General features: G+C 39.8%; 3 protein-coding genes across 10 annotated transcripts in view; all 3 read left to right on the top strand.

The window, feature by feature from the left end:
* Positions 1-2,373: 2,373 nt before the first annotated feature.
* The window catches only part of LOC127673904 (zinc finger protein 501-like), a 210,918-nt gene continuing 188,787 nt past the window's right edge, over positions 2,374-24,504 (top strand). For 2 of the 3 annotated variants that reach the window (XM_052169674.1, XM_052169679.1), the window contains exon 1: positions 2,374-2,624. In XM_052169674.1, the coding sequence (XP_052025634.1) occupies positions 2,407-2,624 (218 nt within the window). In that variant the 5' untranslated portion in view covers positions 2,374-2,406. Of the gene's footprint in view, positions 2,625-22,982; positions 23,098-24,504 lie in introns of those variants that run through there. The other variant, XM_052169677.1, reaches the window with a different exon arrangement.
* On the top strand, positions 2,546-20,262 carry LOC127673898 (zinc finger protein 93-like). 5 transcript variants are annotated; one of them, XM_052169660.1, is made up of 8 exons: positions 2,546-2,624; positions 4,159-4,294; positions 4,474-4,543; positions 4,768-4,845; positions 7,576-7,702; positions 11,416-11,514; positions 17,398-17,926; positions 18,029-20,262. In XM_052169660.1, the coding sequence occupies exons 4-8, from the start codon at positions 4,816-4,818 to the stop codon at positions 19,242-19,244; spliced, it is 2,001 nt and encodes a 666-aa protein (XP_052025620.1). In that variant the 5' UTR covers positions 2,546-2,624; positions 4,159-4,294; positions 4,474-4,543; positions 4,768-4,815; the 3' UTR covers positions 19,245-20,262. The 5 variants fall into 5 exon arrangements, with proteins under 5 accessions (XP_052025620.1, XP_052025617.1, XP_052025619.1 ...); XM_052169657.1 differs by having other exon boundaries at positions 17,398-20,262; XM_052169659.1 differs by having other exon boundaries at positions 11,437-11,514; positions 17,398-20,262.
* Positions 2,575-24,504, top strand: part of LOC127673894 (zinc finger protein 420-like) — a 261,819-nt gene continuing 239,889 nt past the window's right edge. Inside the window, exon 1 of one of the 2 annotated variants that reach the window (XM_052169647.1) lies at positions 2,575-2,624. The gene's annotated coding sequence lies outside the window, so the exon portion shown is untranslated. Of the gene's footprint in view, positions 2,625-23,081; positions 23,098-24,504 lie in introns of those variants that run through there. The other variant, XM_052169648.1, reaches the window with a different exon arrangement.

Raw genomic sequence — 24,504 nt, forward strand, 5'->3', positions numbered from 1 at the left:
TGCAGTTCAAATCTTGGACACACTCAAAGGAAGTAATTCAATGTGGGTTAGAGATGCACATAGTCATGGTTAAATCATAGAACATGGGATCGTCTTTAATGTCCATCAACAAATGTATGTCAAAAAATGTGATCCTTCTGAGTAAAATACCATTCTACCATAAAAATGCATAAAATGGTCTTATCCATGATAATATAATAGAACTTTGTGGACTCTGTCATGTAAAGACATGAAATATAAACCACAATGACTTCAATTATAAGAAGGTATGATAGAAAATAGATGGTAGATGGGGAAAAATAAATAAATGCTGGTTGTCAGTGACTGGAGAGAACATGGAATAATGAATAATAGCAAGGCTATTTATTGTTTAATGGCATGGATAAGTTACACTCATTGCCACAACATGATAAATATAACTCATAAGCTAACATGTAAAGCTGAAAATGATTAGAAAGATAGAATTTGAATGTGTTTTTTATAATAAAGAAGATTAATCTATAGATATATTAACTGCCACAATTAGGTCAGTGTCATGTGTGTGTGCATGTATGTGCATGTGTGTGTTTGATTATTTGAATAACTAACCATCTGAAACAGTAAACCCAATTAAATGCTTTCTTTAATAAGTTGCCTTGGTCATTTTTCCTTATCACAGCAATAGTAAAGTAAGACAAGGGTCTCACTATATAGCTTTGTATGGCCTGAAACTCACTATGTAGAGTAGTATAGCGCTGAACCCAAAGAGATCTGCCTGCTGAGTGCTGGGATTAAAGGTATGTACCATGCCATCAAGTAATAATAATAATAATAATAATAATAATAATAATAAATAGTAATAACAGTAATATTTTGGTTTTTAGAGACAGAGTTTCTTTGTGTAGCTCTGGCTGTCATGGAACTCACTGTAGACCAGGCTGGCCTGGAACTCAGTGAGAACTGTCTGCCTCTTCTTCCTGAGTACTGGGATAAAAGGCATGTGCCTCCACCAGAAGGCTTTAAAAGTTAAAAAAATATGAACTGCATATTGTGTATTTCTAGTCATGAAGATGATACTTGTTCTTATTTTGTCATTTCTATGTACTTCAATGGCTGGAGGTGTTGTGCATCTTCATTGTTCACTGTGGTCGTTTTTGTGTTGCTTGTAGTATTCAGTAATTGGGGGGGGAATAACCCCCAAATATTTTACTTGATATTTTTAGCACACATTGTATGTTTGTTCTATTTGAGATTTGATCAGTCCAACACATATAGGCAACATTGTAATTAGAATCCTAGTTTTTGTGTATTGGTGCTGTGTTCATAAAATTTAGTCAGGTTCATGATACCACCTCATAAGTTAGCAATGCTAAGATGAAACTGAATATTCTTTCCCGGGGAGGCAGGTGCAGTTTCCCAGCAACTGTCAGAAATTTTATGAGAAGCACTTGGCCAGAGAAGAATTTGCTTATGCTCTGCTTGAAGAGACAAAGGATTTTGTTGTCCCAATCAGTGATGGGAATGACAAGGTTTTCCCATAAAGCACGGTATCTTTACCCAAAGCAGCATGTGTCTGATGCTGAGTAAAGGGAGGGAAGGAGGGAGGGATTTCTTTCAATGTCTGTAAAGAAACTGATGCCTGCCAATGTGTTGTCAGAAAGCCTTTAAAGAAATAAATAAAGAATCCCAAGATCAAAACATCAAAAATTCAGGGTTTTGTTACTCCATGCGACCTGTGACACAATAGACAAACAAAGGGACGTGTTCAACTTTTCATCAAGAAAATGAAGGAAGCCCAAAATGTCAGGAACAGATTACCAAGAAATATAGCCTATCCGTACTGAGAGCTTCTACCTTTTGTCTTCAAGACAGAATCTTGTTGTGTAGCCCCGGCTGTGCTGGAACTCACTCTGTAGACCAGGCTAGTCCTTGTACTAAGATTTTACAGGCTTGCACCACTACCGCCCACTGAATTTTCTTTTTTCCCCTTTATTTCATGTTGAGTTTTCCTTAACACTTCGCCTTATTGAATTTATTTTCCCCTTACCCTTTGCTTGTGATTTCTTAATGTCTAGTATTCTGTCCTTGTAAGTTCGTTCAGATATTTGTTCCCTTTCTTTGTGCTTTCACTCCATTGAACAGTTTCTAAAACTGTTTTGTAGTCTGCCCCTAACTCGCTGTCCTTAAAGGACACTGCCCCTTTTCACCTTTTCTCAGTGGGCATTGGACACCTGCAGTTTCCAGGCCAAGCCACAGCTGGGACCCTTGAGGAACTAAACGGAAGAGGAAGTAGGTGGGCGGGACTGGGTAGGTGGGCGGGACTGGGTAGGTGGACGGGACTGGGTAGGTGGGCGGGACTGGGTAGGTGGGCGGGATTGAGTACGTGTGCGAGGAACTTCTCAGTGGGCGGGACCCGAGTAGCAACAAATGCCCAAAAGCAGGGGAGGCCCTCAGCAAAGCTCGCCGCTCCCTCAGGAATTTCGGGGACACACAGTGCAGAACCTGGGCCAAGGACACTGCCCCGAGTCTTGCGGAGACGTGAAAACTCCCTTAAGCCGCAGGTGCCGCGCGGGGCATCCTGGGAGAGGCCGCAGTCAGCAGCGCAGCGGCGGGAACCGCAGCCCGGCGGCCCTGGAACCTCCCAGGTCAGAGCAGCTGCGGGGCTGCAGCGCAGCAGGGTGCGATCGGTTTCTGGGCTGTTCGTTAGGACTCTGCTCTCATGAGCTCCTATGAACTGGACAATTTCTGATTTTTTTTTCTTTGAAGGTTTCAACATATTCTCTTAAAAATGATCTCACAATTGTCTTTGTTAGTTCGGAAACAACAAAGCACCTTAAATTATGCAAGCTTTTCTAGAGAGTCGCATTTCGAGCTGGTGGATTGTCAGCCACATAAGGATGGACAGAAGAATCACAAATGTATTTTCACGAATTCCAGTTATAGTTGTCATCATTAATATTTACTATGTAGAATTTTATCACTAATTTGTCATCTGAGATGCACACATTCTATGATGTAAATACAGTACTCAAATCTTGTATTCGGGTGTCGGGGTCTTACATCTTAAAGTCCACAAGGGCACCTTATGCGTACTGAGTGTGAGGATATCAGGCCACAGTATGTTCACAGTTACAGAGCACCGCAGTAGAAAGGACCTTTGAATAATTGTGGCCGCTTACAGCAGAAAAGAGTTTCTAATCCGATGTGTCCTTGGTTCATAAACTGCACTTTACTCAAGGGCATATGGCCAAACTGTTGCTTTTTATTTCAGGATTTGCTGATCTTCAGTGATGTGGCTGTGGACTTGTCCGAGGGAAAGAGGGAATGTCTACACTCTGCTCAGGACGGCTTTTTGCATAGAGACTCCGTGTTAGAATTAAAGTAGAATGCGGTAGAAAGGGCCATTTATTTGATACCGAATTACTGATTTATTTAATGATTTACTTAAAGCACTGCTGTAGTGCTCTACAACTTCACCTTGCTAAGTGGAACAGAATGGCCTGGCCAGGTGGCTGAAACAAAAGTGTTGCCCTTAGCAACCTTAACCCCAAAGCTTACATCTGTCAGCTGTAACCTGCATTTGAAAAGCCCCCAAGCTAACTGCCTTTATGCTTTCGGGAGGTCCTGCTTGTCTTCCTCCTGGCCCCACCTTGTGCTTGTAGACTATGAAATGCAAATACGAACTGGCCTGGAGACCAGGAGCCTTTCAGAGCTCCCCCACCTTCAGTTAGTCCATCTGTGCCATCTATTGGTGGGGTCTCAGAGTGCTTATTCTAGAGCAATAGAAGCACAGCCGTTTGGCCACTGTGTGTGAGGATAGTTTTCTTGATCTATTCTTTTCTCATCCTCAGGTTCCTTCTCAAACCAGGGTGCATGTGTGTGAGCTTTGTGTGGATAAACCTCACATCACATCTCATTACAGTGAAAGAATCTCAAAGCAGGAAAGAAATTATTACAAAGTATTCTTTATTCCTCGTGTTTCTCATTTGGGGAAGTGTTAGGTTTCTTTTATTTTTGTTCCATGATAAAATCAGAGACTCGGTAGTGTATAATATTGTCATCTCAATCATGAAGTTTTATTTCCGCTCTTGAGGGGTTTTTAATTTTTTAAGCTTTTTATTTGCTTGTATGTTTTTGCTTACATGTATGTCTATACCACTCTCATGCCTTGTGCTACAGAGGCTGGAAGAAGGGTCGAAGACCTTGGGATTGGAATTGCAGATGAGTGGGAGTGCTGGTCCTCGGTCCTCTAAAAGAGCAACAGCTACTGAATCATCTTCCCCGCCCTTTAGTTTTGGCTGAGCTGTGATAAAAGGTGGGATTTAAGTTATACAAACTGAAAACCCTCCCTGAATATTTTCAGCATTCTGACACCGCATGACAGATGGGGAATCGTTTGTAAAATTCTCTATTTAGTTTTCTCTTTATCTAGTTGAGCATAGAACTGTGTTAGAAATCCTGGTACTTACTGATGAATCTTTTTCTCGTATCCAGGACTCACTGATGAACTGGAACAAGGAACCCTGGATGGTGAAGAGAGAGAAGATAGTAATAAAGTATACAGGTATGTTGGGGGAAGTTGAGGCAGGGATTGGTGAGAAGCTTCTTTGTTTGTTTTAGAGACAGGGTTTCTCTGTGTATAGCCTTGGCTGTCCTGGAGCTACCTCTGTAGATCAGGTTGGCATCAAACTCACAGAGATCCACCCTGTCTCTGCCTCCCAAGTTCTGGGATTAAAGGCATACACCACCACTGCCTGGCTTCGTAACAGCTTTTAATATTAATTTTAGGTACAAAAGTACAAGAAGAGGAAACTCACAGAAAGACAATAGGGAGAAATGGCTGGTTCTCCAGTAAATACACTCCAGGTCAGTGTCATGTCCACTTCTCATCTATAGAATAGTTATATGTCTAGTTTTTTGATACAGGGTTTCTCTGTATAGTCCTGGCTCTCTTGGAACTTGTTCTGTGGATCAGACTGACTTCAAACTCACAGATCTACCTGCCTTTGCCTCCTAAGTGCTGGGACCAAAGGTATACACTACTGCCACCATCAGCAGGTTGACTGCAGGCCTTTAATTCTGTGTTAATGTTATCTAAAGTATTTGTTTTATTTTTCTTCTGATAGATAAGATTAACCATGTAAATGTACATTTCTAATAAAGCATAGCCTTCCCTCCGGTCTATTCTCCTCAGACTTAAGTTTGTAAGGGTAAATTAATTTAAGATCTGTATTCTGAAAATGTTTTCCACTATGGTGACGATGATCAAAGAAACGTGTTGATCCCCAATTGCTACAGAGGATATAATCGAGGTCTGGAAATTGTCGCAAAAATGACTCAGACATTTATCTCAGTTAAACAAGCTGGTTCACTGAAAGCACACCCCAAAACTGATTGATCAGGGACACAGTATAGAGTCTGAAGCTAAACTGCAGCCACAAATGTTTCCCAGAGCCAGTGTATATAGGCAAAAACCACCATGAGCTCATGTGCAGATACAGGAAGCCAGTGGTCGGCCCTGACTCAAGCTATTTCAGCTAGCTCGACAAGAACAGTTCTGACCTATATTCTGATTGGTCCTGAGTGGAACGTATGGTTATGTTATTTCTTAAGATTAATAAGCCTCAGAATATAACAGGGTAAGTGATCAGCTTGACCCTGCTCAGAGTCAAGCTATTTTTCTGTGTCAGTAACAATATAAAATAATTGGTAGTTATGGAACAAAATGGCTGCACCTATGCTGGTTGAGCAGGCTTCAACATATATTAGTGCGGAAGGCCTCATGTTCTACAGATGCTCTGATTGAAAGATCTATCAGGTTTCCTCAAACCAGTTTTATGAAAGACACCTGGAATTCCTCTCTAGCACCACTAAACTGTTTATAGAAAAATAGACAAGACCATACAGTCTGTGACCTTAATACAGAGTACTGAAGCTCTCTAGGAAGTGTGGAACACTCAGTTCTATGTGTGTTGACTTTAAGCAGTGGTTTTCAATCTGTGGGCGATGACACCTCTGGCAAACTTCTGTTTCCAAAAATGTTTGCATTACGATTCAAAAGAGTAAAGAAGTACAGGTATGCAGGAGCAACAGAAATAATTTTATGGTTGAGGCTCACACAGCATGAGGAACTGTATTAAAGTGTTCCTGTATTAGGAAGATTGAACGCCACTGGACTAAAGTAATAGTCTAGTCAGTAGATCCAGGCTATAGTTTCTTTAGTACTCTTCTTCCTTCCTTCTTTTCTTCCTTCCTTCCTTCTTTCCACCCTCTCTCCTCTCGCTCCCTTTTTTCTTTCTTTCTTTCTTTTTTTTTTTGCTGTTTCTTGTTGTTGTTGTTATTATTGTTGTTGTTGTTGCTGTTGCTGTTGCTGTTGTACACAGGTTCCTCTGTGTAGCCTTGTCTGTCCTGGAACTTGCTCTTTAGACCAGGCTGTCCTAGAACCATAGAGATCTGCCTGCCTCCGCCTCCGCCTCTGCCTCCCAAGTGCAGGAATTAAGGGTACATCCTTGATAATTCTTCAGAAATGAAACATCGCAGATATTTGCAAAATTGCTATTTGTCTTTCTTGGATGATGTATATTTTTAGAAAAAATAAGTATATTATCTCAAGTGTGACTATTACTGATTTCTATATGTACTTCATAGTTGTCAAAATCTCATAAAATGATTTTGTTTGTTCGTTTGTTTGTTTGTTTGTTTTTGTTTTTCAAGGCAGAGTTTCTCTATGTAACAACCTTGGATGCCCTGAACTTGCTTTGTAGACCCAGAGATCTGCCTGCCTCTGCCTCCTGAGCACTGACTGGGATTAAAGGCCATTCATGAAATAATATCCTTTATGGTGAAAGTTTGGAGAATTGATGATTTGGATTGTTGTTATTTCCTTCTTACTATAAGAAAACCAGGACTCTCTGACAGACTTACTTACATTATTTATTTATTATTTATATGATTTATTTATTATTTTGAGACAGAGTCTTACTTTACAGTTTGGAATTCACTATATAAGCCTGGAATGCAAAGAAATCTGCCTTCCTTTACCTCCTGAGTATTGAGATTTAAAGTGTGTTCTACCATGCCTGGTATTTAAGACTCTTTGACATTAAATTCATCCATAGATTCTGCTTCCCAAGTTCTGCCTCTTTGCTATTAAAAATTGTGGAACTGGGGTATGGATTTTTAGAGCATTAGAATCCCAACTGAAGTCCCAACTGCAGAGAAGATTGATCCTGTGTCAGTATTTTAGTGAGGTCTATTATTTTGATATTTAGAGGCACAACTTTGCTCATCACAAATTTTATATCTGAAATGCATACAATATGATTCTATGTGAAATTAACACCTCCTTCATAGAAGGTATATTTCTCTTTCCAGACCTTAAACTTCTGTATTATATACCCTAAAAGAATATTGTTTTTGAAAATATGATATCCTGTTTTCCCAGAGCTACAAAATGTGTTTTGGAGTATCATGATTCCAAAAAAAGCATCTTACTGAATAACTGTGCTTCTTCATTTACAGAAAAAAAAAAGGGCCTATTTTCCTTATACTCTGTATATAGGAGAAGTCTGCTTACAGTAAACATTTTCATTGCAGGGTCTGTTGACATTCTGCGATGTGGCTGTGGACTTCTCCCAGGAGGAGTGGGAATACCTGGACTCTGCTCAGAGGGCTTTATACATTGGTGTAATGTTAGAAAATTACAGCAACCTTGTGTCTGTGGGTAAGAACATTATTCTTGCATAATTCCTAATTCATCCTTGATATATACGTACTGTATAGGTGTGGAGACTATAGAGTAGCTGTCTTAAAAACTATAGGAAACTAGGCAAATTATGTTAATGAAAACTTCTTCCTGTTATCTGATGTTTTTCCTTTTGGAGGTACTATGAAAACTTCCTTTTGAGGTCTGGCCTCAGCATGAGGAGGGTCCTGAAAAAGGTGGGGAATGGGAGCTGCTCTGATTCCACAATGACTCGGAGTCAGCAGTGGATGCAAGCTGTCAATCTTAATGCTCTCTGTTTGCCAGAGGATTCTCACCATTCTTCCTTCTTCTCCGTTCTTCTTCCTGCTTCTGTTTTCTTACCTTCTTCAGTTTTCTCATTCTTTTTCTTTCTTCAATGTTCTCATTCTTTTTCCTTCTTCCAACCAGAGATCCTGAACTCAGTCTTTTATTTAGTAAGTTACATCATCAAGGCTTTGACCATTGTTAATACATTTTTAAGAAATCCTTAGCGGGGCGGTGGTGGCGCACGCCTGTAATCCCAGCACTCTGGGAGGCAGAGGCAGGTGGATTTCTTAGTTCGAGGCCAGCCTGGTCTACAGAGTGAGTTCCAGGACAGCCAGGGCTATACAGAGAAACCCTGTCTCGAAAAAACCAAATCAAAAAAAAAAAAAAAAGAAAGAAAGAAAAGAAAGAAATCCTTAAATTTACACTAATTTTATGAATTCCAGATCACTAGTCCCTGCCCTGCTTCCTTACAACAGAAACAAACACAAAGCAAAAACACATTTCCTTATAAGTTTACACAGCCTATTCTTCATGGGTAGCTGAGCACAGCTCTTGGTTTCCTAATACAGCAGACAGCATTTCATAACTATTTTCATTTAAGAACAGAAAGATGATTTGTACCCCATTTTTAATAGGGTTATTTGGTTCCCTGGGGTCTAACTTCTTGAGTTCTTTGTATATATTGGATATCAGCCCTCTATCGGATGTAGGGTTGGTGAAGATCTTTTCCCAATTTGTTGGTTGCTGTTTCGTTCTTTTGACGGTGTCCTTTGCCTTACAGAAACTTTGTAATTTTATGAGGTCCCATTTGTCAATTCTTGATCTTAGAGCATAAGCTATTGGTGTTCTGTTCAGGAACTTTTCCCCTGTGCCCATGTCCTCAAGGGTTTTCCCCAGTTTCTTTTCTATTAGTTTCAGTGTGTCTGGTTTTATGTGGAGGTCCTTGATCCACTTGGAGTTGAGCTTAGTACAAGGAGATAAGAATGGATCAATTCGCATTCTCCTGCATGCTGACCTCCAATTGAACCAGTACCATTTGTTGAAAAGGCTATCTTTTTTCCACTGGATGTTTTCAGCTCCTTTGTCGAAGATCAAGTGACCATAGGTGTGTGGATTCATTCTGGGTCTTCAATTCTATTCCATTGGTCCACTTGCCTGTCCCTGTGCCAATACCATGCAGTTTTTAACACTATTGCTCTGTAGTATTGCTTGAGGTCTGGGATACTAATTTCCCCAGAAGAAGAATTTTCACCTGAAGAAATTCGGATGGCCAAGAAGCACCTTAAGAAATGCTCAACATCATTAGTCATTAGGGAAATGCAAATCAAAACAACCCTGAGATTTCACCTCATACCAGTCAGAATGGCTGAGGTTAAAAACTCAGGAGACAGTTAAAAACTCAGGAGACAGCAGGTGTTGGCGAGGATGCGGAAAAAGAGGAACACTCCTTCACTGCTGGTGGGAATGTAAGATGGTACAGCCACTATGGAAATCAGTCTGGTAGTTCCTAAGATAACTGGACATGACATTTCCAGAGGACCCTGCTATACCTCTCCTGAGCATATACCCAGAGGATTCCCCAGCATGCAATAAGGACACATGCGCCACTATGTTCATAGCAGCCTTATTTATAATAGCCAGAAGCTGAAAAGAACCTAGATATCCCTCAATGGAGGAATGAATACAGAAAATGTGGTATATATACACAATTGAGTACTATTCAGCAATTAAAAACAATGAATTCATGAATTTTTTAGGCAAATGGTTGGAACTGGAAAATATCATCTTAAGCGAGGTAATGCAATCACAAAAGAATACACATGGAATGCAATTTTTGATAAGTGGATATTCAGTAGCCCTGAAGCTCTGAATACTGAAGATGCAATTAGCATATTAAATGATTCCCATGAAGAAGGAAGAAGAGGGCCCTAATCCTGGAAAGACTTGATCCAGCATTGCAGGGGAGTACCAGGACAGAGAAAAGGGAGGGGGAAAGATAGGAGAATGGATGGAGAGAAGAGGACTTATGGGACATATGGGAGGGGGAACCTGGGAAAGGGGAAAACTTTTGGAATGTAAACAAAGAATACAGAAAATAAAAATATATATAAAAAAAGAACAGAAAGATGATAGACTGCAAAGGTCAAAACAATTTCTTACAAGGTTTTAAAATTTATGCAAGTAAAGCATCTAGCTCTGTATAATATCTCTCTAGATATTGTCATTCCCAAACCTTTAAGTAGCTAGGAAAACAAAGTACTACTATCTTTATATGCTTGTACATCATCTTTTAATTCTCTAATCTTTGTTTATCCTAGCAATTTCATGGCCTCGTTACTCTTCTTTTAATACTATTTGTTTCTAAATCAAAGACAAGCCTTCCTCCTATAAAATAAACCCATCTATCATGTGGTTGTTTCTTTATAGATTCCTCCTTCTTTTCCTATCCATGCCTTTTCTTCTTGAGACCATATTAACTCTCTATTCTTGATGTCTCCAAGTTCATCCTGGTTAATTAATGCAGCAGTCATTGGACTGGAGGGTACATATGTCTCCTCATGACTCCCAAGTTTGACCACGTCTACAATGAACAATTTCTACAAAGAGCTTTGTGGGCTTTTATGGCCTCTATGGTTATATTCTCTAGATCCTTTCCCATGGCCCTAAAGACCAAGTGGAAAACCTGTTCCTCATCCCGCACAGCCTTGTGACCACCTGCATTTCCCATTCCTGAGAACCGCATCTGTTTCATTTGTTATAGAGTCATTAGCTCTAAGTAATGGGGGAAGTATATTCCCCAGCAAGAGAGATTTAAAGTAAAACAGATAAAAGAGACAGCAGATAAGATTCAGGGCAACAGCAGCTATCAAGTGCATCCTGGGATCAATGCCGTAGCTGCTCTCCAGGGACAGGAACTGCATCACACCACCCCTTAGGCAGGCTTGCCAGACCCAGTACTTTTGGGTCCACAATACATTTAGAGACCCAGTGGCAGCTGTCTCCACCCACCTGCATCCTGGAGTTCCATTTACATCATTACATTTTACTCAGTTTTAACTGGAAGCAGAACATGGTCTACAAACTGAGAATGTTCCCTAATCTTTCTTCAGATTTATTTATTTTATTTATGCATGGATGATAGCCTGCATGCTCAAAGTGCCTGACTAAGCCAGCAAAAAGCAACAAGTGCCCTGAATCTAAAGTTGCAGAGGAGTGTGAGCTTCCCCAGGAGGCTGGGAACAAAAACTGCTCCTTATGACCACTAAACCGTCTATTCATGACTTCCATAAATACTTGTAAAACTACATGATTAGCAAATCATATCTAGAGCTTTCTATTATGTCCTCTCTTAGATATCCGGTATGTCCTGTAGAATTCAACAATATGCTACTTTTTGAGTGTGTATGCCAATTTCTAATATGCAGGCATTATTGTGTGCAAGGCAGACCTGGTCCCCTGTCTGGAACAAATCTCTATACCCTGGAATGTGAAGACAGACGAGATGGTGGCTAAACCAGATAGAGGTAAGTGAATCAGCACGAAGGAGGTACTTAAGTGAAAAGGGAAGGAAACACAGAAAACAGTTTTGCCGTGTTCTGTCTCACTAGAGATTGTTTTGCTCATTTGTTTTTTGTTTGTGTTTATTCTGTACAGGGTTTTTATTATTTTATTAAGCATAGTGTCTATAACTGGGGGTGGTTATGCATACCTTTTATTCTAGCCCTGCGTGAATCTCAGTGAAAGGCTGGCAGGAGTAAGGCAGATATTTGTAAGTTAAAAGATAGCCTGATCTACAGGTGAATTCTTGCTGGCCAGGCATAGTAAACCCCTGACTTTAAAAAAACAATGAATGGCCCAGCAGTGGTGGTGCATGCCTTTAATCCCAGCACTTGGGGGGAGAGGCAGGTGGATTTCTGAGTTCAAGGTCAGCCTGGTCAACAGAGTGAGTTCCAGGAGAGCCAGGGCTATACAGAGAAACCCTGTCTTGAAAAAACAAACAAACAAACAAACCCCCAAAAAAATGATGTATGTTCTTCTGTCTCCCTCTCTGTCTCTCTGTCTCTCTGTCTCTCTCTCTCTCTCTCTCTCTCTCTCTCTCTCTCTCTTCTCTCTCTCTCTCTGTGTGTGTGTGTGTGTGTGTGTGTGTGTGTGTGTGTGTGTGTTCATGTGTATTTCTCTGAGTATCTATATATGGTTACTCTTTCTGCTCTGAGGACATCTCAACTCTATTTAATTCCCTGAGATTCTGTATATTTCTACAAATATTTGTTGTGTTTCTTACACAGATTATATAGTGTTTGGTATTTAGGTAGGCATTGTTTAGGATCTTTATGGAATATGACCTTCCGTCCATATTTTCTTCCCATGTGGAGCAAGATAGTGCTTTTATCAGTGTGTCAGTTATCATGAGTGATCACATGTCACTCATGGAGTTCTGTTTTCTCTCTGCTGTTATACCTGTCTCTCCATTTGGTCTGAAAAAGACTATTTAAACATTCATCATTTATGCATGTATGTGTATGTATGTGTATTGTTTTGCTTTGTTTTTCTGCTTTTGTTTATTTTTTTTGTCTTTTGTTTTTTGGTTTTTTTTTTTTTCCTGCGACAGGCCACTATTGCTCAGAAGAGACATCATGACCAAGGGAACTCTTATAAAAGAAAGTATTTAATTGGAGGCTTTCAAATAGTTTCAAAGGTTTAATCCATTATCATCATGGTGGCGAGCATGATGACTCAGGAAGGAAGGCATGGTGCTAGATAGCAGAGCACTTTATATTTTCATGCGAAGACATCAGGCAGAGTGACACTGAGCCTGGTGTTGACTTTTGCAACCTTAAAGTACACTCCCAGTGACGCTTTTCTATCAAGGACACACTTTCTAATCCTTCCTCAGTTATCAATTGAAGACTCAGCCTGCAAATATATTAGCCTACGCTGGGCATTGTCATTCAAACTATCACAGATATCTTTGTAAAATTTCTTCATTCAATATTTTGTATCCTTAGATTTGATGTGGATTCATGGCCAATATATATATTTGTATGTGTGTATGTGTCTGTGTGTGTGTGTGTGTGTATACACACATATATATTAATACATATATATTAATCTTTCTTTTTTTCTTTGTTTCAGTTCTTTTCTATTTCAATTCTCTGTGTATAGAGACTTTGTGTGAATGTATGTCTGTACCCCACTAGTGTACCTGGTGCCTTTGAATGCTCTGAAACTGGAGTTGCAGAGGATTTTGAGCTGTCATGTGAGTGTTGCATATTCAGCCTGGTCCTCTGGAATAGTATCAAGTGCTCTTATTCACTGAGCCGTTTGTACAACCAGTCTGTCACGATTTTTTGGCTTGTTCGTTTGCTTTTTGAGATAGGTTTCCTTTGTGTAGACTTGACTGCCCTGGAATTACTTCGTACACCAGGCTATCCTTAAACTCAGGGATAACCTGCCTCTTCCAGCTGCTGGGACTAAAGGACTACGCTGGCCTTTCTCATTCTTGAAGCATTTTTGCATCTTCTACATTGGGAATATTTAAAGAAAATCATTGAAAATAAAGAACATACTAACAGTTTTTACAAAGTGTTCTTTTTTTCATAGCTCTATCTTAGTAATTTCTTTACTCCTTTGTATTCAATTTATTGTTCTGGTTTTTTTTTTCAAAGTAAAGGAAATTTTTATTTTAAAAATTAAAAAATTCTATCTTGTTCAAGTTAAAAACACTTTAGCACTGTGTGATTTCTTTTTCTCAGTAATGCTACTACGATGAAACGATGAGGGATTACTTGAAGCTTTTCTTTTGGTTTCTTTTCTTTGTTTTGCTCAAGCTTTGGGACAATATTTTTTATAGTTTGAGAGAAAGCAACAAGGAAGACAAGGTGTGAATCTTGACAGTGGAGGTCAGCAAGCAGGGGGCCTGGTGGGGACAGCTTAAGAGGAGGCCCAGGGCGCTGGGAAATCCTGCCTGACATCTGCCAACACTGGGGAAATGGAGATAATAGGCTTAGGTGAGAAGCAGTTAACAAGAGGAACTTTGAGTTGAGACTCCATAACAATGGAACTTTTAGTGAAGGCTTGCGGGTGCCAACCTATAGTTAGAGCTACAGAGAAGCTGAGGCAGGGGGATCACAAGTTCAAGCCTAGCCTGAGCTGCAAAGTAAATTAGTTCAAAGCCTGTTTGGGCAGCTTAGTGAAACTCTATCTCAAAATAGTAAAAAGAGTAAAACAGGCCTGTTGCAGCACATGCACAGGACCTGGGATGTACATGGGAGGTCTGGGGTTCAAGTTCAGCCTTAGCTACATAGAGAGTTGGAGGCCAGGTTGGGCTAAAAGAGACTCTATCTCAAGAATTTGGGTCATGCTAACAAGGAGAGTAACTTAAGCATACGCCTAACTTACAGATGCTTTGTGATGCAGCTTTTCATCAGACTAGCTTGTACCTGGCACGACAACACTTAAAAAATATGAATAGAGATAAATGTAACATGACTAAACCAAAGAAAAGAAAAGCAAGAAAGGTACCAGTAATGTAGCTCAGTGGTCTGATTTATCTAGATGGCACGAGGCATTCGATTCCATTCAGCCCCCTTTATGACAAGCAAACAAAGGCAGAGCTGCTGTCAGATGAGGTACAGCCATTTGAATCAGCCTGGCTCTCCTGTTTACTTTGTATCTACAGCTTAAGGAACCCGAGGCCCTTAATTTTTGTTTGTCCCACTCTCCTTAGATTCAGCAGGAGCTGTTTCGTTTTTATCTGCTTATCTAATTAGATAAGGTCGCACTGTGCTGCCACAGTGGGCTTCGAGCTCCCAATCTCAAGTTTTCTCCCTTTCGGCCTCCTTTGTAGCTGGGACTGTAGTGAGGAGTCCCATGCCTAGCCTGAGCTAACTTAGGTAGATTCTGATTATTTTCTTTTTCTCTTTCTTTTTAATCAGTCATGGATCCTTTCCTTGTTTTGTTTTTTTAAAGATTAACTATTTACGTAAGATTTGTTTATTTTTATGTATCTAAATGTTTTGTCTTCATGTATGTGCACCAGTTGTGTGTCTGGAGCCTGTGGAAGTCAGAAGAGCATTTCCGGAGCAGGAGTTATAGTCAGTTGTTAGTCACACTGACAAGTTCTTCCCCTGCGAGAGCGGAAAGCGTTCCTAAACACCCAGCCGACTCTCCAGCCTGCTGTGGTTCCAGTGCTGCTGTTTTGTTTTAAAAGGAAGAGTTTGTTTTGACTTGTGAAATTTCTAATCTGTTCTTTTTTTAAAAAAAAAAAATCTATTCATCGTTTTATGTATGTTACAAATAGGTGGGAAAGTTCACTTTCCTCGGGTCCGAGTACAACTTTGTAAAGTCGGTTCGTTCTACCTCTGTGTGGGTTGTGGAAATCAAACTCACATCTCTCAGCTTGCCCAGTCAATTTATTGTTTTTATTCTATTGTAAATTCCAGTCATGATGCTCTATAATTATTCTATATTTGCATCCACAGGGCTTGCCAAAGCCAGGACCTGAAAATATATCCACTAGTTTTAAAGTGATCTCATATAAAAACACATCCAAATCCTACATACCTTCTGGTCTCCAGTGTCTTTGACATGGATATTCTGATCAAGAAGAATTGGAATTTTTCAATGGTGGTACACACTTTTATTACAAAGAGGCAGATCTCTGTGAGTTCAAGGCTGGCATTGTCTATAGAGCAAGTTCCATGACAGCCAAGGCTACACAGAGACACCCTGTTCCAAAGGGGGTAAAAAAAGAAAGGGGAAAATACAGTAAAAACAAAGAATTGGAATCTCACTGTTAATACTATGTACTTTCAGAATTAGTCCTGTATAGGACCGAGACAATGACTCTGGTGAGTCTCTCCTGGTCCCCTGTTCAGTTTTCTGAGCCCTGTTTCTGATATTGACTTGAACACCTGCTCTGTTCCAGTTCTCTTTCCTCATCCATCTCACACAGGATTTGTTACTTATCAAAAACTGAGTTTTCTGTCCTGATCTCTTTCTAATTTTAATATTCTAATTGGAAAAAGAAAGAGTTATCTGAATAAGAAATAGTCATCCTTGTTTCTTCCAATAGTATTCTATTCTACTGTCTAGTGGCAAGCTCCTAACTATTTTAGAGAGTTCACTGTGCAAAATTATCAGTGAATGTTTTTGTTATGTACTATATGCTAACATGAGGATATGAAATTTTCTATACTGCTACATCACTAATGTCCTCAGGTTTGAATAATATTGTACATTATAAATATAACAGGTGTCCATGAAGTAGGATAACTCTATAATTTCCTTTCTTGTAGCTGTATCTTCATATTACATCTATTGACTCTCTTTATGGGAGAACTCACAAAGATTTTTCCAAAACATAATCTTAGAAATCAATGAAAGGAGCAAACTTGAGAACTTCTATTTAAGGAAAGACAGGGAACACAGGACTGAGTTTGTAGATATCCGGCAGTATAAGGTTTGAAATAAAGACTACATAACAACTACCCATGACATCCCTGCCCTGTTTCAGCTATAGCCTTGGATGTTTAGTAAAAATATTTTCTTTGGATCTATTTTTTTTGAGACAGGTTTCTCTGTATTCCTACCTGTCTTGGGAATCACTCTGTAGACAAGGCTGGTGTCAAATCTGCCTGCCTCTGCCTCCAACTGCTGGGATTAAAGGCATGTGCCACCACTGCTCGACATTTTTTTTGCATGTATTATTTGTGATGAATTATTAAGAAAAAAATCTCTATCATGTATTTTTTTGCTTTATTTTTTTTGTATACTTTTGAGACAGGATCTTTCTAGGAAGTTCTGTCTGTCTTGGATTCACTATGTAGTCGAGGCTGGCCTGGAATTCACAGAGATATGTCTGTATCTATCTGATAAATGCTGGGATTAACATAATGCTGCACCACACCTAGTTCTATCAAGTTATACTAAGTTTTTAAAGTCAAAAGAAATTTGATTATTCTGAGCAGGGATTATGTAGCAGTACACATATTAAGTGGAGATATTTTGAACTTAGTGTTATACATTTCTACAATATTTCTGGGGAAAACAATTAGACAGAGTAACATGTTTCAAAAGTAATTGGTCAGAGAGCTCTTTCCCAAGTTCACTCTTGTTTGAGCTCTGTTCCCAAGTTCACTCTAGTTTTTTCAAACTATTTATTTTACTTTTTGTAAGGTATGCAGTTTAGATAAGACTAGAAAGACTGTTATCAGTGATGGAGATCAGAATGAGGTTCTTCTGAGCATTCGTACTGTGGCTTCCACACAGTAATAATGAATGATAGAAAAGCCTCTGCTGAGAGCTCTATTCTAAAGAATGGTATTTACTTACCTCAGAGAACTCAGATATTGAATCTGTTTAATCATTCCTCAATCCTCCTTTCCCTGATTGTACTCATTTTCCAGAGAACCATCAAATGCGCAGTGAATCTGAGAAGGTATTCAGTCAAGACTCAAAGAGTACCATCTGTGAGCATGTGGATATGCAATGGAAGTCCAGTGAATGTAATGAACTTAGCAAAATGCTTCATGAATCCTCTGGATGGGTACTTTACAAAACAAATAATACTCCAGAAATCTGCAACAAATACAGATTTGGTAACCACGGGGATGGCTGTATTCAATCAGAAAACCTCAGTATGCACACTGGAGAAGAACCTTGCAAATATAAAGACTATGACAAATCTTTAAGTTTATTTTCAAACACAAGTCAGACTCATGGAATCTCCATAGGAGAGAAGGAAGATAAAGAATGTGATAAAACTTTTGGTTCTACCCCAAAACTTGTACAGCTAAGAATCCATAGTGGAGAAAACCCACAGAAGTGTAGGAAATGTAGAACAGGATTCAAGACCTGCACGAGCCTCAGTACACATCAGGGAACTTATACTGGAGAGAAACCATGGATATGCACAGAATGTGACAAGGCCTTTACGTGCTTCTCAGATCTTGAAACCCATTACAGAATCCATTCTGGAGAAAAGCCTTTCAAATGTAAGGAATGTAACATATCTTTTACCTTCTGCTCTTCTCTTAGAGAACATCAGAATATCCTTGAGGGAAAATTGTACAAATGTTGGGAATGTGACAAATCCTTTACCCGGTGCTCATCTCTTAGAGCACATGAGAAAATTCACACTGGAGAGAAAACTTTCAAATGTAAGGAATGTATTAAGTCCTTTTATATGCTGTCCCAGCTTAAAAAACATGCCAGAACACATACTGGAGAGAAACCATACAAATGTAAGGAATGTGACAAATCTTTTACCTACTCCTCATCTCTTAGAGAACATCAGAAAATGCATGCTGGAAAACTATATAAATGTCAGAAATGTGACAAATATTTTACCCGCTGCTCATCTCTTAGAGCACATGAGAAAATTCACACTGGAGAGAAACCTTTCAAATGTAAGGAATGTGGTAAGTCCTTTTATATGTTGTCTCAACTTAGAAAACATGCCAGAACTCATACTGGAGAGAAACCGTACAAATGCAAGGAGTGTGAGAAATCCTTTACCCAGTGTTCAACACTTAGGATACATCAGAAAATTCATGCTGGAGAGAAACCCTACAAATGTGAAGAATGTGGTAAGTGCTTTTATAAGTTGTCATACCTTAAAGTCCATTACAGAACCCATACTGGAGAGAAGCCTTACCAGTGTAAAGAATGTGGTAAGGGCTTTTCCCAGTTGTCTTGTCTTAAAAGCCATGAGAGAATCCATACTGGGGAGAAGCCTTACAAATGCAGTGAATGTGACAAATCCTTTACACACTGCTCAACTTGTAGGAGACACCAGAGCACTCATGCTGCAAAGCTTTACAAATGTGAGGAATGTGACAAATCCTTTGCCAAACAGTCATCTCTCAGAACACATCAGAACGTCCATGCAGGAGAGAAACCTCATGCTTGTAAAGAATGTGGTAAGGCCTTCCATCAACTGTCACATCTGAAAGTTCATTACAGAACCCATACTGGAGAGAAACCTTACAAATGCGATGAATGTGAAAAATCGTTTACGAAATGTTCATCTCTCAGAACACATGAGAAAGTCCATGCAGGAGAGAAACCTCATGCTTGTAAAGAATGTGGTAAGGCCTTCTATCACATATCACACCTTAACATCCATTACAGAATTCATACAGGAGAGAAGCCTTACAGATGTAGCGAATGTGACAAATCCTTTACCACGCTGGCAAACCTTAGAAGACATCACAAAATTCATACTGGGGAGAAAACAGTCCATAGTAAATAATGTGGTGTATGCTTTTTCCAGAGTGCTGTCCTTACGGACCACTGCAGGCTCCACCCCAGAGAAACATTATGAACATGAGAAATCTGGGAAGCCTTTATGGAATATTTAAATCTTCCCTCACTATAACTTAGAGAGTTATAGTGAGGAAAAATCTAAAATGTTGCACTATTGGAAGCCTTTCATTAAAACATTATACTTGTTCAACCTCAAAAAATTCATAATGAAGTCAATATTTGTTAATCTAAAAGATGTCACCAAGCCTTTAGTTATTCCCTGAAATGACATACAACAGAAAATTTATATTAGAAATCATTTATGTTTCCAGTGTGCTATGTTCATGCCTCACTGCATACTAGAAATTCTTCTCTAGAGACCCCAAAGAAATAACATTGAATTTGTCAAAGCCTTTCCCTACTATACATCTGGAAATTCTTCCTGAACTCAGTATGTCTAGAGTGGTTTTCATTCAAGATGTAGATAAATCTAATTGTCATTTGTTGCATGAGTATTCTATAAATAAGCAAATTTTCAACAATAATGTTAGGCCAGTAAAAGCATTATATGTTATAATCTGCCACCAGGAATAGGAGCCTTTCTTCCTAGCAATTTAGCTATTTCATCAGCCATATCCTTGTAAGAAATAATTAATAAGCTATCTGAAAATGTTTAAAACCTCAAAACTTAAATTCCTTTGGAAATCTTGTGAGTGGTATTTGATATGTTCTCACATGTAATTTTGTTGATTAGGGTCTGTGGGGATAATACAGAAGTAAGTGGAATTCCAATCATATTTCATAGACATTTGTGTTTTTTCATATTTATAATCTGATTCCCCAACAATTTAACCATCTGTTGTAACTCTCCTACCTCTGATTCTATTTGTTCATCAATGCTTGTCTTACTCATAAATTATGAGAATCATGTTACTGTTTTTGTACAAACTGTTGCAATCATAATTATTCCTGTGATGGTAACAATAAGCTATTCAATAAAACATTTTGTCCTTTTTAGAAATCTATCAAGGACTTGTATCATAGTAGCTACAACAAACCCTTCTTCCCATGGCCTGGTCAATTACAGTTAACCATAATCCTGTAATTAACAATAAAACTAATCACACTATTCAGATTAATAATAATGTTAAGGCTACCTATAGCAAAAACATAGGGCAACTTTACACAAGAAGTTATATGAAAAGGGTTGCAAAAGTAGAATTAAAATTACTGGAACAGGTGTGTCTAAAATTACTAGATCATGTATGTCTGTATTGAGGTTAATGCTGCCAGGATTTTCCAAATATGCCATTGTTCAGGTTCCACCTAATTATTAATCCAAATCCTAGGCCTAGGGAGAGTTCAGCCTCCATCATACCAGGCTATTAATACTATGGTTCAGAGTAAAAAAAAATAGTCTAATTATGAACATGCCATAGAACCAACTGATTGTAATTACATCACTGACTGTTATTTGACAGTAACAAATCTCCCATGAGGACCCAGATCAGTTAACGTAGGTCACCATGCTGAGTGACCCCTCTCTCTCTCTCTCTCTCTTTTCATTTTTTTATTCGATATAATTTATTTACATTTCAAATGATTTCCCCTTTTCTAGCCCCCCCACTCCCCACTCTCTCTCTCTTTACTTCAGCATCTGGACAAAAGAACAGGGACATATTTATAATTTTCATAAAAGAGTAATATAAACAGGGTCTAAACTATGTCCAGTATTGTTGGTTACATTATTTATTATATTGACCAGAAAAGTCCAGAGAATAGATTGAAAACAGACCTTATGTATGTATGTATGTATGTATGTATGTATGTATGTATGATTAGGAGTTCTGGTGTCTGGTAAAGCATTGGTCCATACTTGCCTTCTAAGAGGAATACAAATGTTGTGTCCTATGCAAACAGGAAGTGATTCAGATCCCAAAGGAAAAATAAACACAGTCCTTTCTTCAGATAAATGAATAATTCTATTATGGTACAGTCATAAACAGTCATTAGTAAAGATAACAACAGCTAGATAGATATGTTCAGAGGTGCGCACTGCAGTTGCACAGATCAAAGCGTATAGCATCACTAGAAAAAGATTCTCCGGTAACATTGGGTTCTGTGTGCATCATAGACACAGCAGTGAGTTCCAGGACAGTCAGGGCTACACAGAGAAACCCTGTCTCAAAAAACAAAAAAAAAAAAAAAGAAAGAAAGGAAGGAAGGAAGGAAGAAACAAAGAAACAAAGAAAGAAATTACCCTATAAAAACATCTTGAAAAATGACTTTTGTTTTTGTTTTTTGTTTGTTTGTTTAGGGGTTTTATTTATTTTTAAATTTTGAGACAGTCCCACCATGTATTTTGAATGTCCTAGAACTTAGTATGTAGACTAAGCTGACCTTAAATTCACAGATATCCTCCACCTTCTGCCTCGAAGATGCCTTGTGACACCTCCCATAGAAGTTTTTAAACATTTTTGCCAGACAGAGGGTGCATTTTTGCCTTGCACTCATGAAGCAGAGGTTGGCAGATCTCTATAAGTTTGAGGACAGCCTGGTCTACAGAGCTAGTTCCAGAATGGCCAAGGCTATACAGAGAAAACCTGAATGCAAACAAACAAACAAACAAACAAAAAAACAGACAAAGGATCAAAAGCACGGGAGATGTGCTCACCTTCTTATGTTGTAAGTCCTCTCCCAGCCCCGCGCCTCTTTGGCTTTGCTGCTGCTTCAGTTCTACAGCCACTCTGGAGGAGGATTCTCCTTTCAGTGAGACACACACAACAAAACTACTCTTTGATCATCTCATTAAGTGGCCGCCTTTAACATTTCGGTGTTGAGTTGACTATGCATGTCAGTAGAACAATGCCAGCACTGGTCAGAGAGTCTATGTAAGCAGCATTCAGTAGCTTCAGAATATTAGTTTTATTAAGTCTGGTAGACATCCAAGCCAGGGCACATTCAAGGAACTCCTATGAAAGGATACAGGATGTTCTATGCAGTTCCTGCTTCAATAGCAATAGGCATCTTTGCCCCATTCTTCCCCACAAGGACACTTCTCAGACTGGATTTGTGGGGTATATAGCAGGATCTTATCGAGAGCAAGCCTGGATCTGCATTCGCAGACAGTGCTGACAGGCCTTGCTCACTTTGAGAAATCCAGTGGCGCAGTCAAAGGACTCCCCCTCACTGCACACCAATCAATCGACTCCAGTCCAAAGCTGAGCCCGAGTCCAGTGCAGGTGAACAGCTGTTGTGTCCTCTGTTGCTTTCGTGTCTTCTGCATCACAAGTCAGAGGGATATATATATATATGTATATATATATTTTTTTTATTGGCTTTGTTAAGCTTGCTGAACAGTCTGCTGAACATGCCCCCACCCCCACCCCCACCCCTGAACAGAAATCTTTGTTTAAACATCAGCATGTGAGAAAGACTTGTGTGCCCACAAGCCATTTCTAATCCAGTGGGAGGGGGAGAAACTGGATTTCACAGGGGAGTTGGAAAAGTGGGCGGATTACACAAGGTAATAAGGGGCTAAATAGCTGGGGTGGGCAAACTCTAAGGGACAGCTGAAGGGGGTTGGGGGAGCCCTGGACACCTGGAACAGAAACTTTGCGTAGGAGGTGGGGCCAGGGGACGCACTAGGATCCTAAGGAGGGAAAGAGGAAAGCCCGCCATTCCAGAGCTCTGGGATTCTTAGAACCCCAAACAGCGTGTGGAAGACTGGAGCTTGGCTCTTTCCGGAACTCCGAAAGAAAACTCTCCTCAGACGCGGTTTCCAGGCCGAGGGCCTGGAGAGTCAGCAGTCAGCAGCGCAGCGGCGGGAACCGCGGCCCGGCGACCCTGGAACCTCCCAGGTCAGAGCAGCTGCGGGGCTGGGGAACCGGAGGGAGCGGAGCGGGCAGTGATCAGGCTCTCTTTTGCTGCTAATAAGGACGCCAGATCTCAAAATTTTGCTGTGGATCTTAAATGGGTCAGTATATACCGATCATATGAATTGAGACTTAGCCTGATTTTTTTTTTAATTCAGTTTATGGTTACTTGGATATTCACGGAATAATCGGGTAGAGCGCTTTGTTGGGACAGACCGCACAGTGGGGGATTTCCCTCCGACCCCAGATTAGGCAAAAACTACGGCCAAACGCGTGTCTTCAGAAGAGATCCTTTATAAAGAGAAGAAAAGTTAAAGGGATTGCTTTCTGACTGAAGCAGAAAAACATCCATAGAAAACTTTGCAGGTGTAACTTTTAAGAATGGGCTAGGATGAAGAGGTGTGTTTTGATTGGGCGATGCAAATGCGGAGAAGGGCAAGGCTTGCCAGAGCTGTGGTCGCTGTGGTCGAGCTTGCCAGCATCTCTTCTGTCGTTTGCTATTGTGGGGCAGTGACAAAGCGCCTGGAACTTAAATTCACCCCTGCTTTCTAACTCCTCTGCTTGACCACTTTCTTATTCAAGAGTGGCCTTTGAGTCTGGGGACTAGGCATCTCCAGGGAGCTTTTTTAAAGATTGTATTTATTTGTTTGTTTCTTTATTTATTTCATGTATGTGAGTACACTGTCGCTGTCTTCATACACACCAGAAGAGGGCATCGGGACCTTTTTAGGTATTAGTCTCTTACAGGACTAGGAAAGATTTGATTGTAAACATTAACATTTACTAATAAATAAGCTTACTTCCATTAGTTTTCCATTTGAGACATATGAGCTCTGTGATTAAAAATAACATTCAGAAATGTGTCTGTTTAGGCTGACTCCACAATGCTACACATTAGCGTCTGGAAAGGCAGAGTATATTCCTCACAAACATACCTCTGTAAGAGAGTATCTAGTCAAACAATCTTTACAGTTAGAAAACCCACTATAGACTAGGATAACATTGGAAAGCATCTTTTCAGTAATTCTGATCACTCAAGTGTATGAGAAAAGTTGTCCTTGTCTTTTGTCTCTTTGGTCCAACAAAAGCGCCCTTCCCATGGATACATGACCAAATTGGCTTGGTGTGGTGTAGACTTGGCTTTGTTTTAACTGGGTAAGCACATCACTCTGTTGCCTGGTCTGTCTCAGATCTCACCTCACACACCAAGCTGTGCCCACAGGGATCTGCCTGCCTCTGCCTTCTGAGTGCCCCGGGCAAAGCAGTGCAGGACCACAGATGGCTCAAACACCTCTTTTGATTTTTAATTTCAGGATTTGTTGGTAGTCAGAGCTCTGACTTTGGACTGCTCTCAAGAGGCAGGACAATTCCTGGACCCTTCTCAGCTGGCTT

This window comes from Apodemus sylvaticus, chromosome 23, assembly GCF_947179515.1.
Source record: "Apodemus sylvaticus chromosome 23, mApoSyl1.1, whole genome shotgun sequence".
Classification (NCBI taxonomy): domain Eukaryota; kingdom Metazoa; phylum Chordata; class Mammalia; order Rodentia; family Muridae; genus Apodemus; species Apodemus sylvaticus.

Coding starts and splice junctions, on each gene's coding strand:
- LOC127673898 (XM_052169657.1), top strand. CDS start 4,816: ATGGCTGGTTCTCCAGTAAATACACTCCAG. Junction 4,846..7,575: donor CTCCAGTAAATACACTCCAG/GTCAGTGTCATG, acceptor TTTTCATTGCAG/GGTCTGTTGACATTCTGCGA. Junction 11,515..17,397: donor GGTGGCTAAACCAGATAGAG/GTAAGTGAATCA, acceptor CTCATTTTCCAG/AGAACCATCAAATGCGCAGT.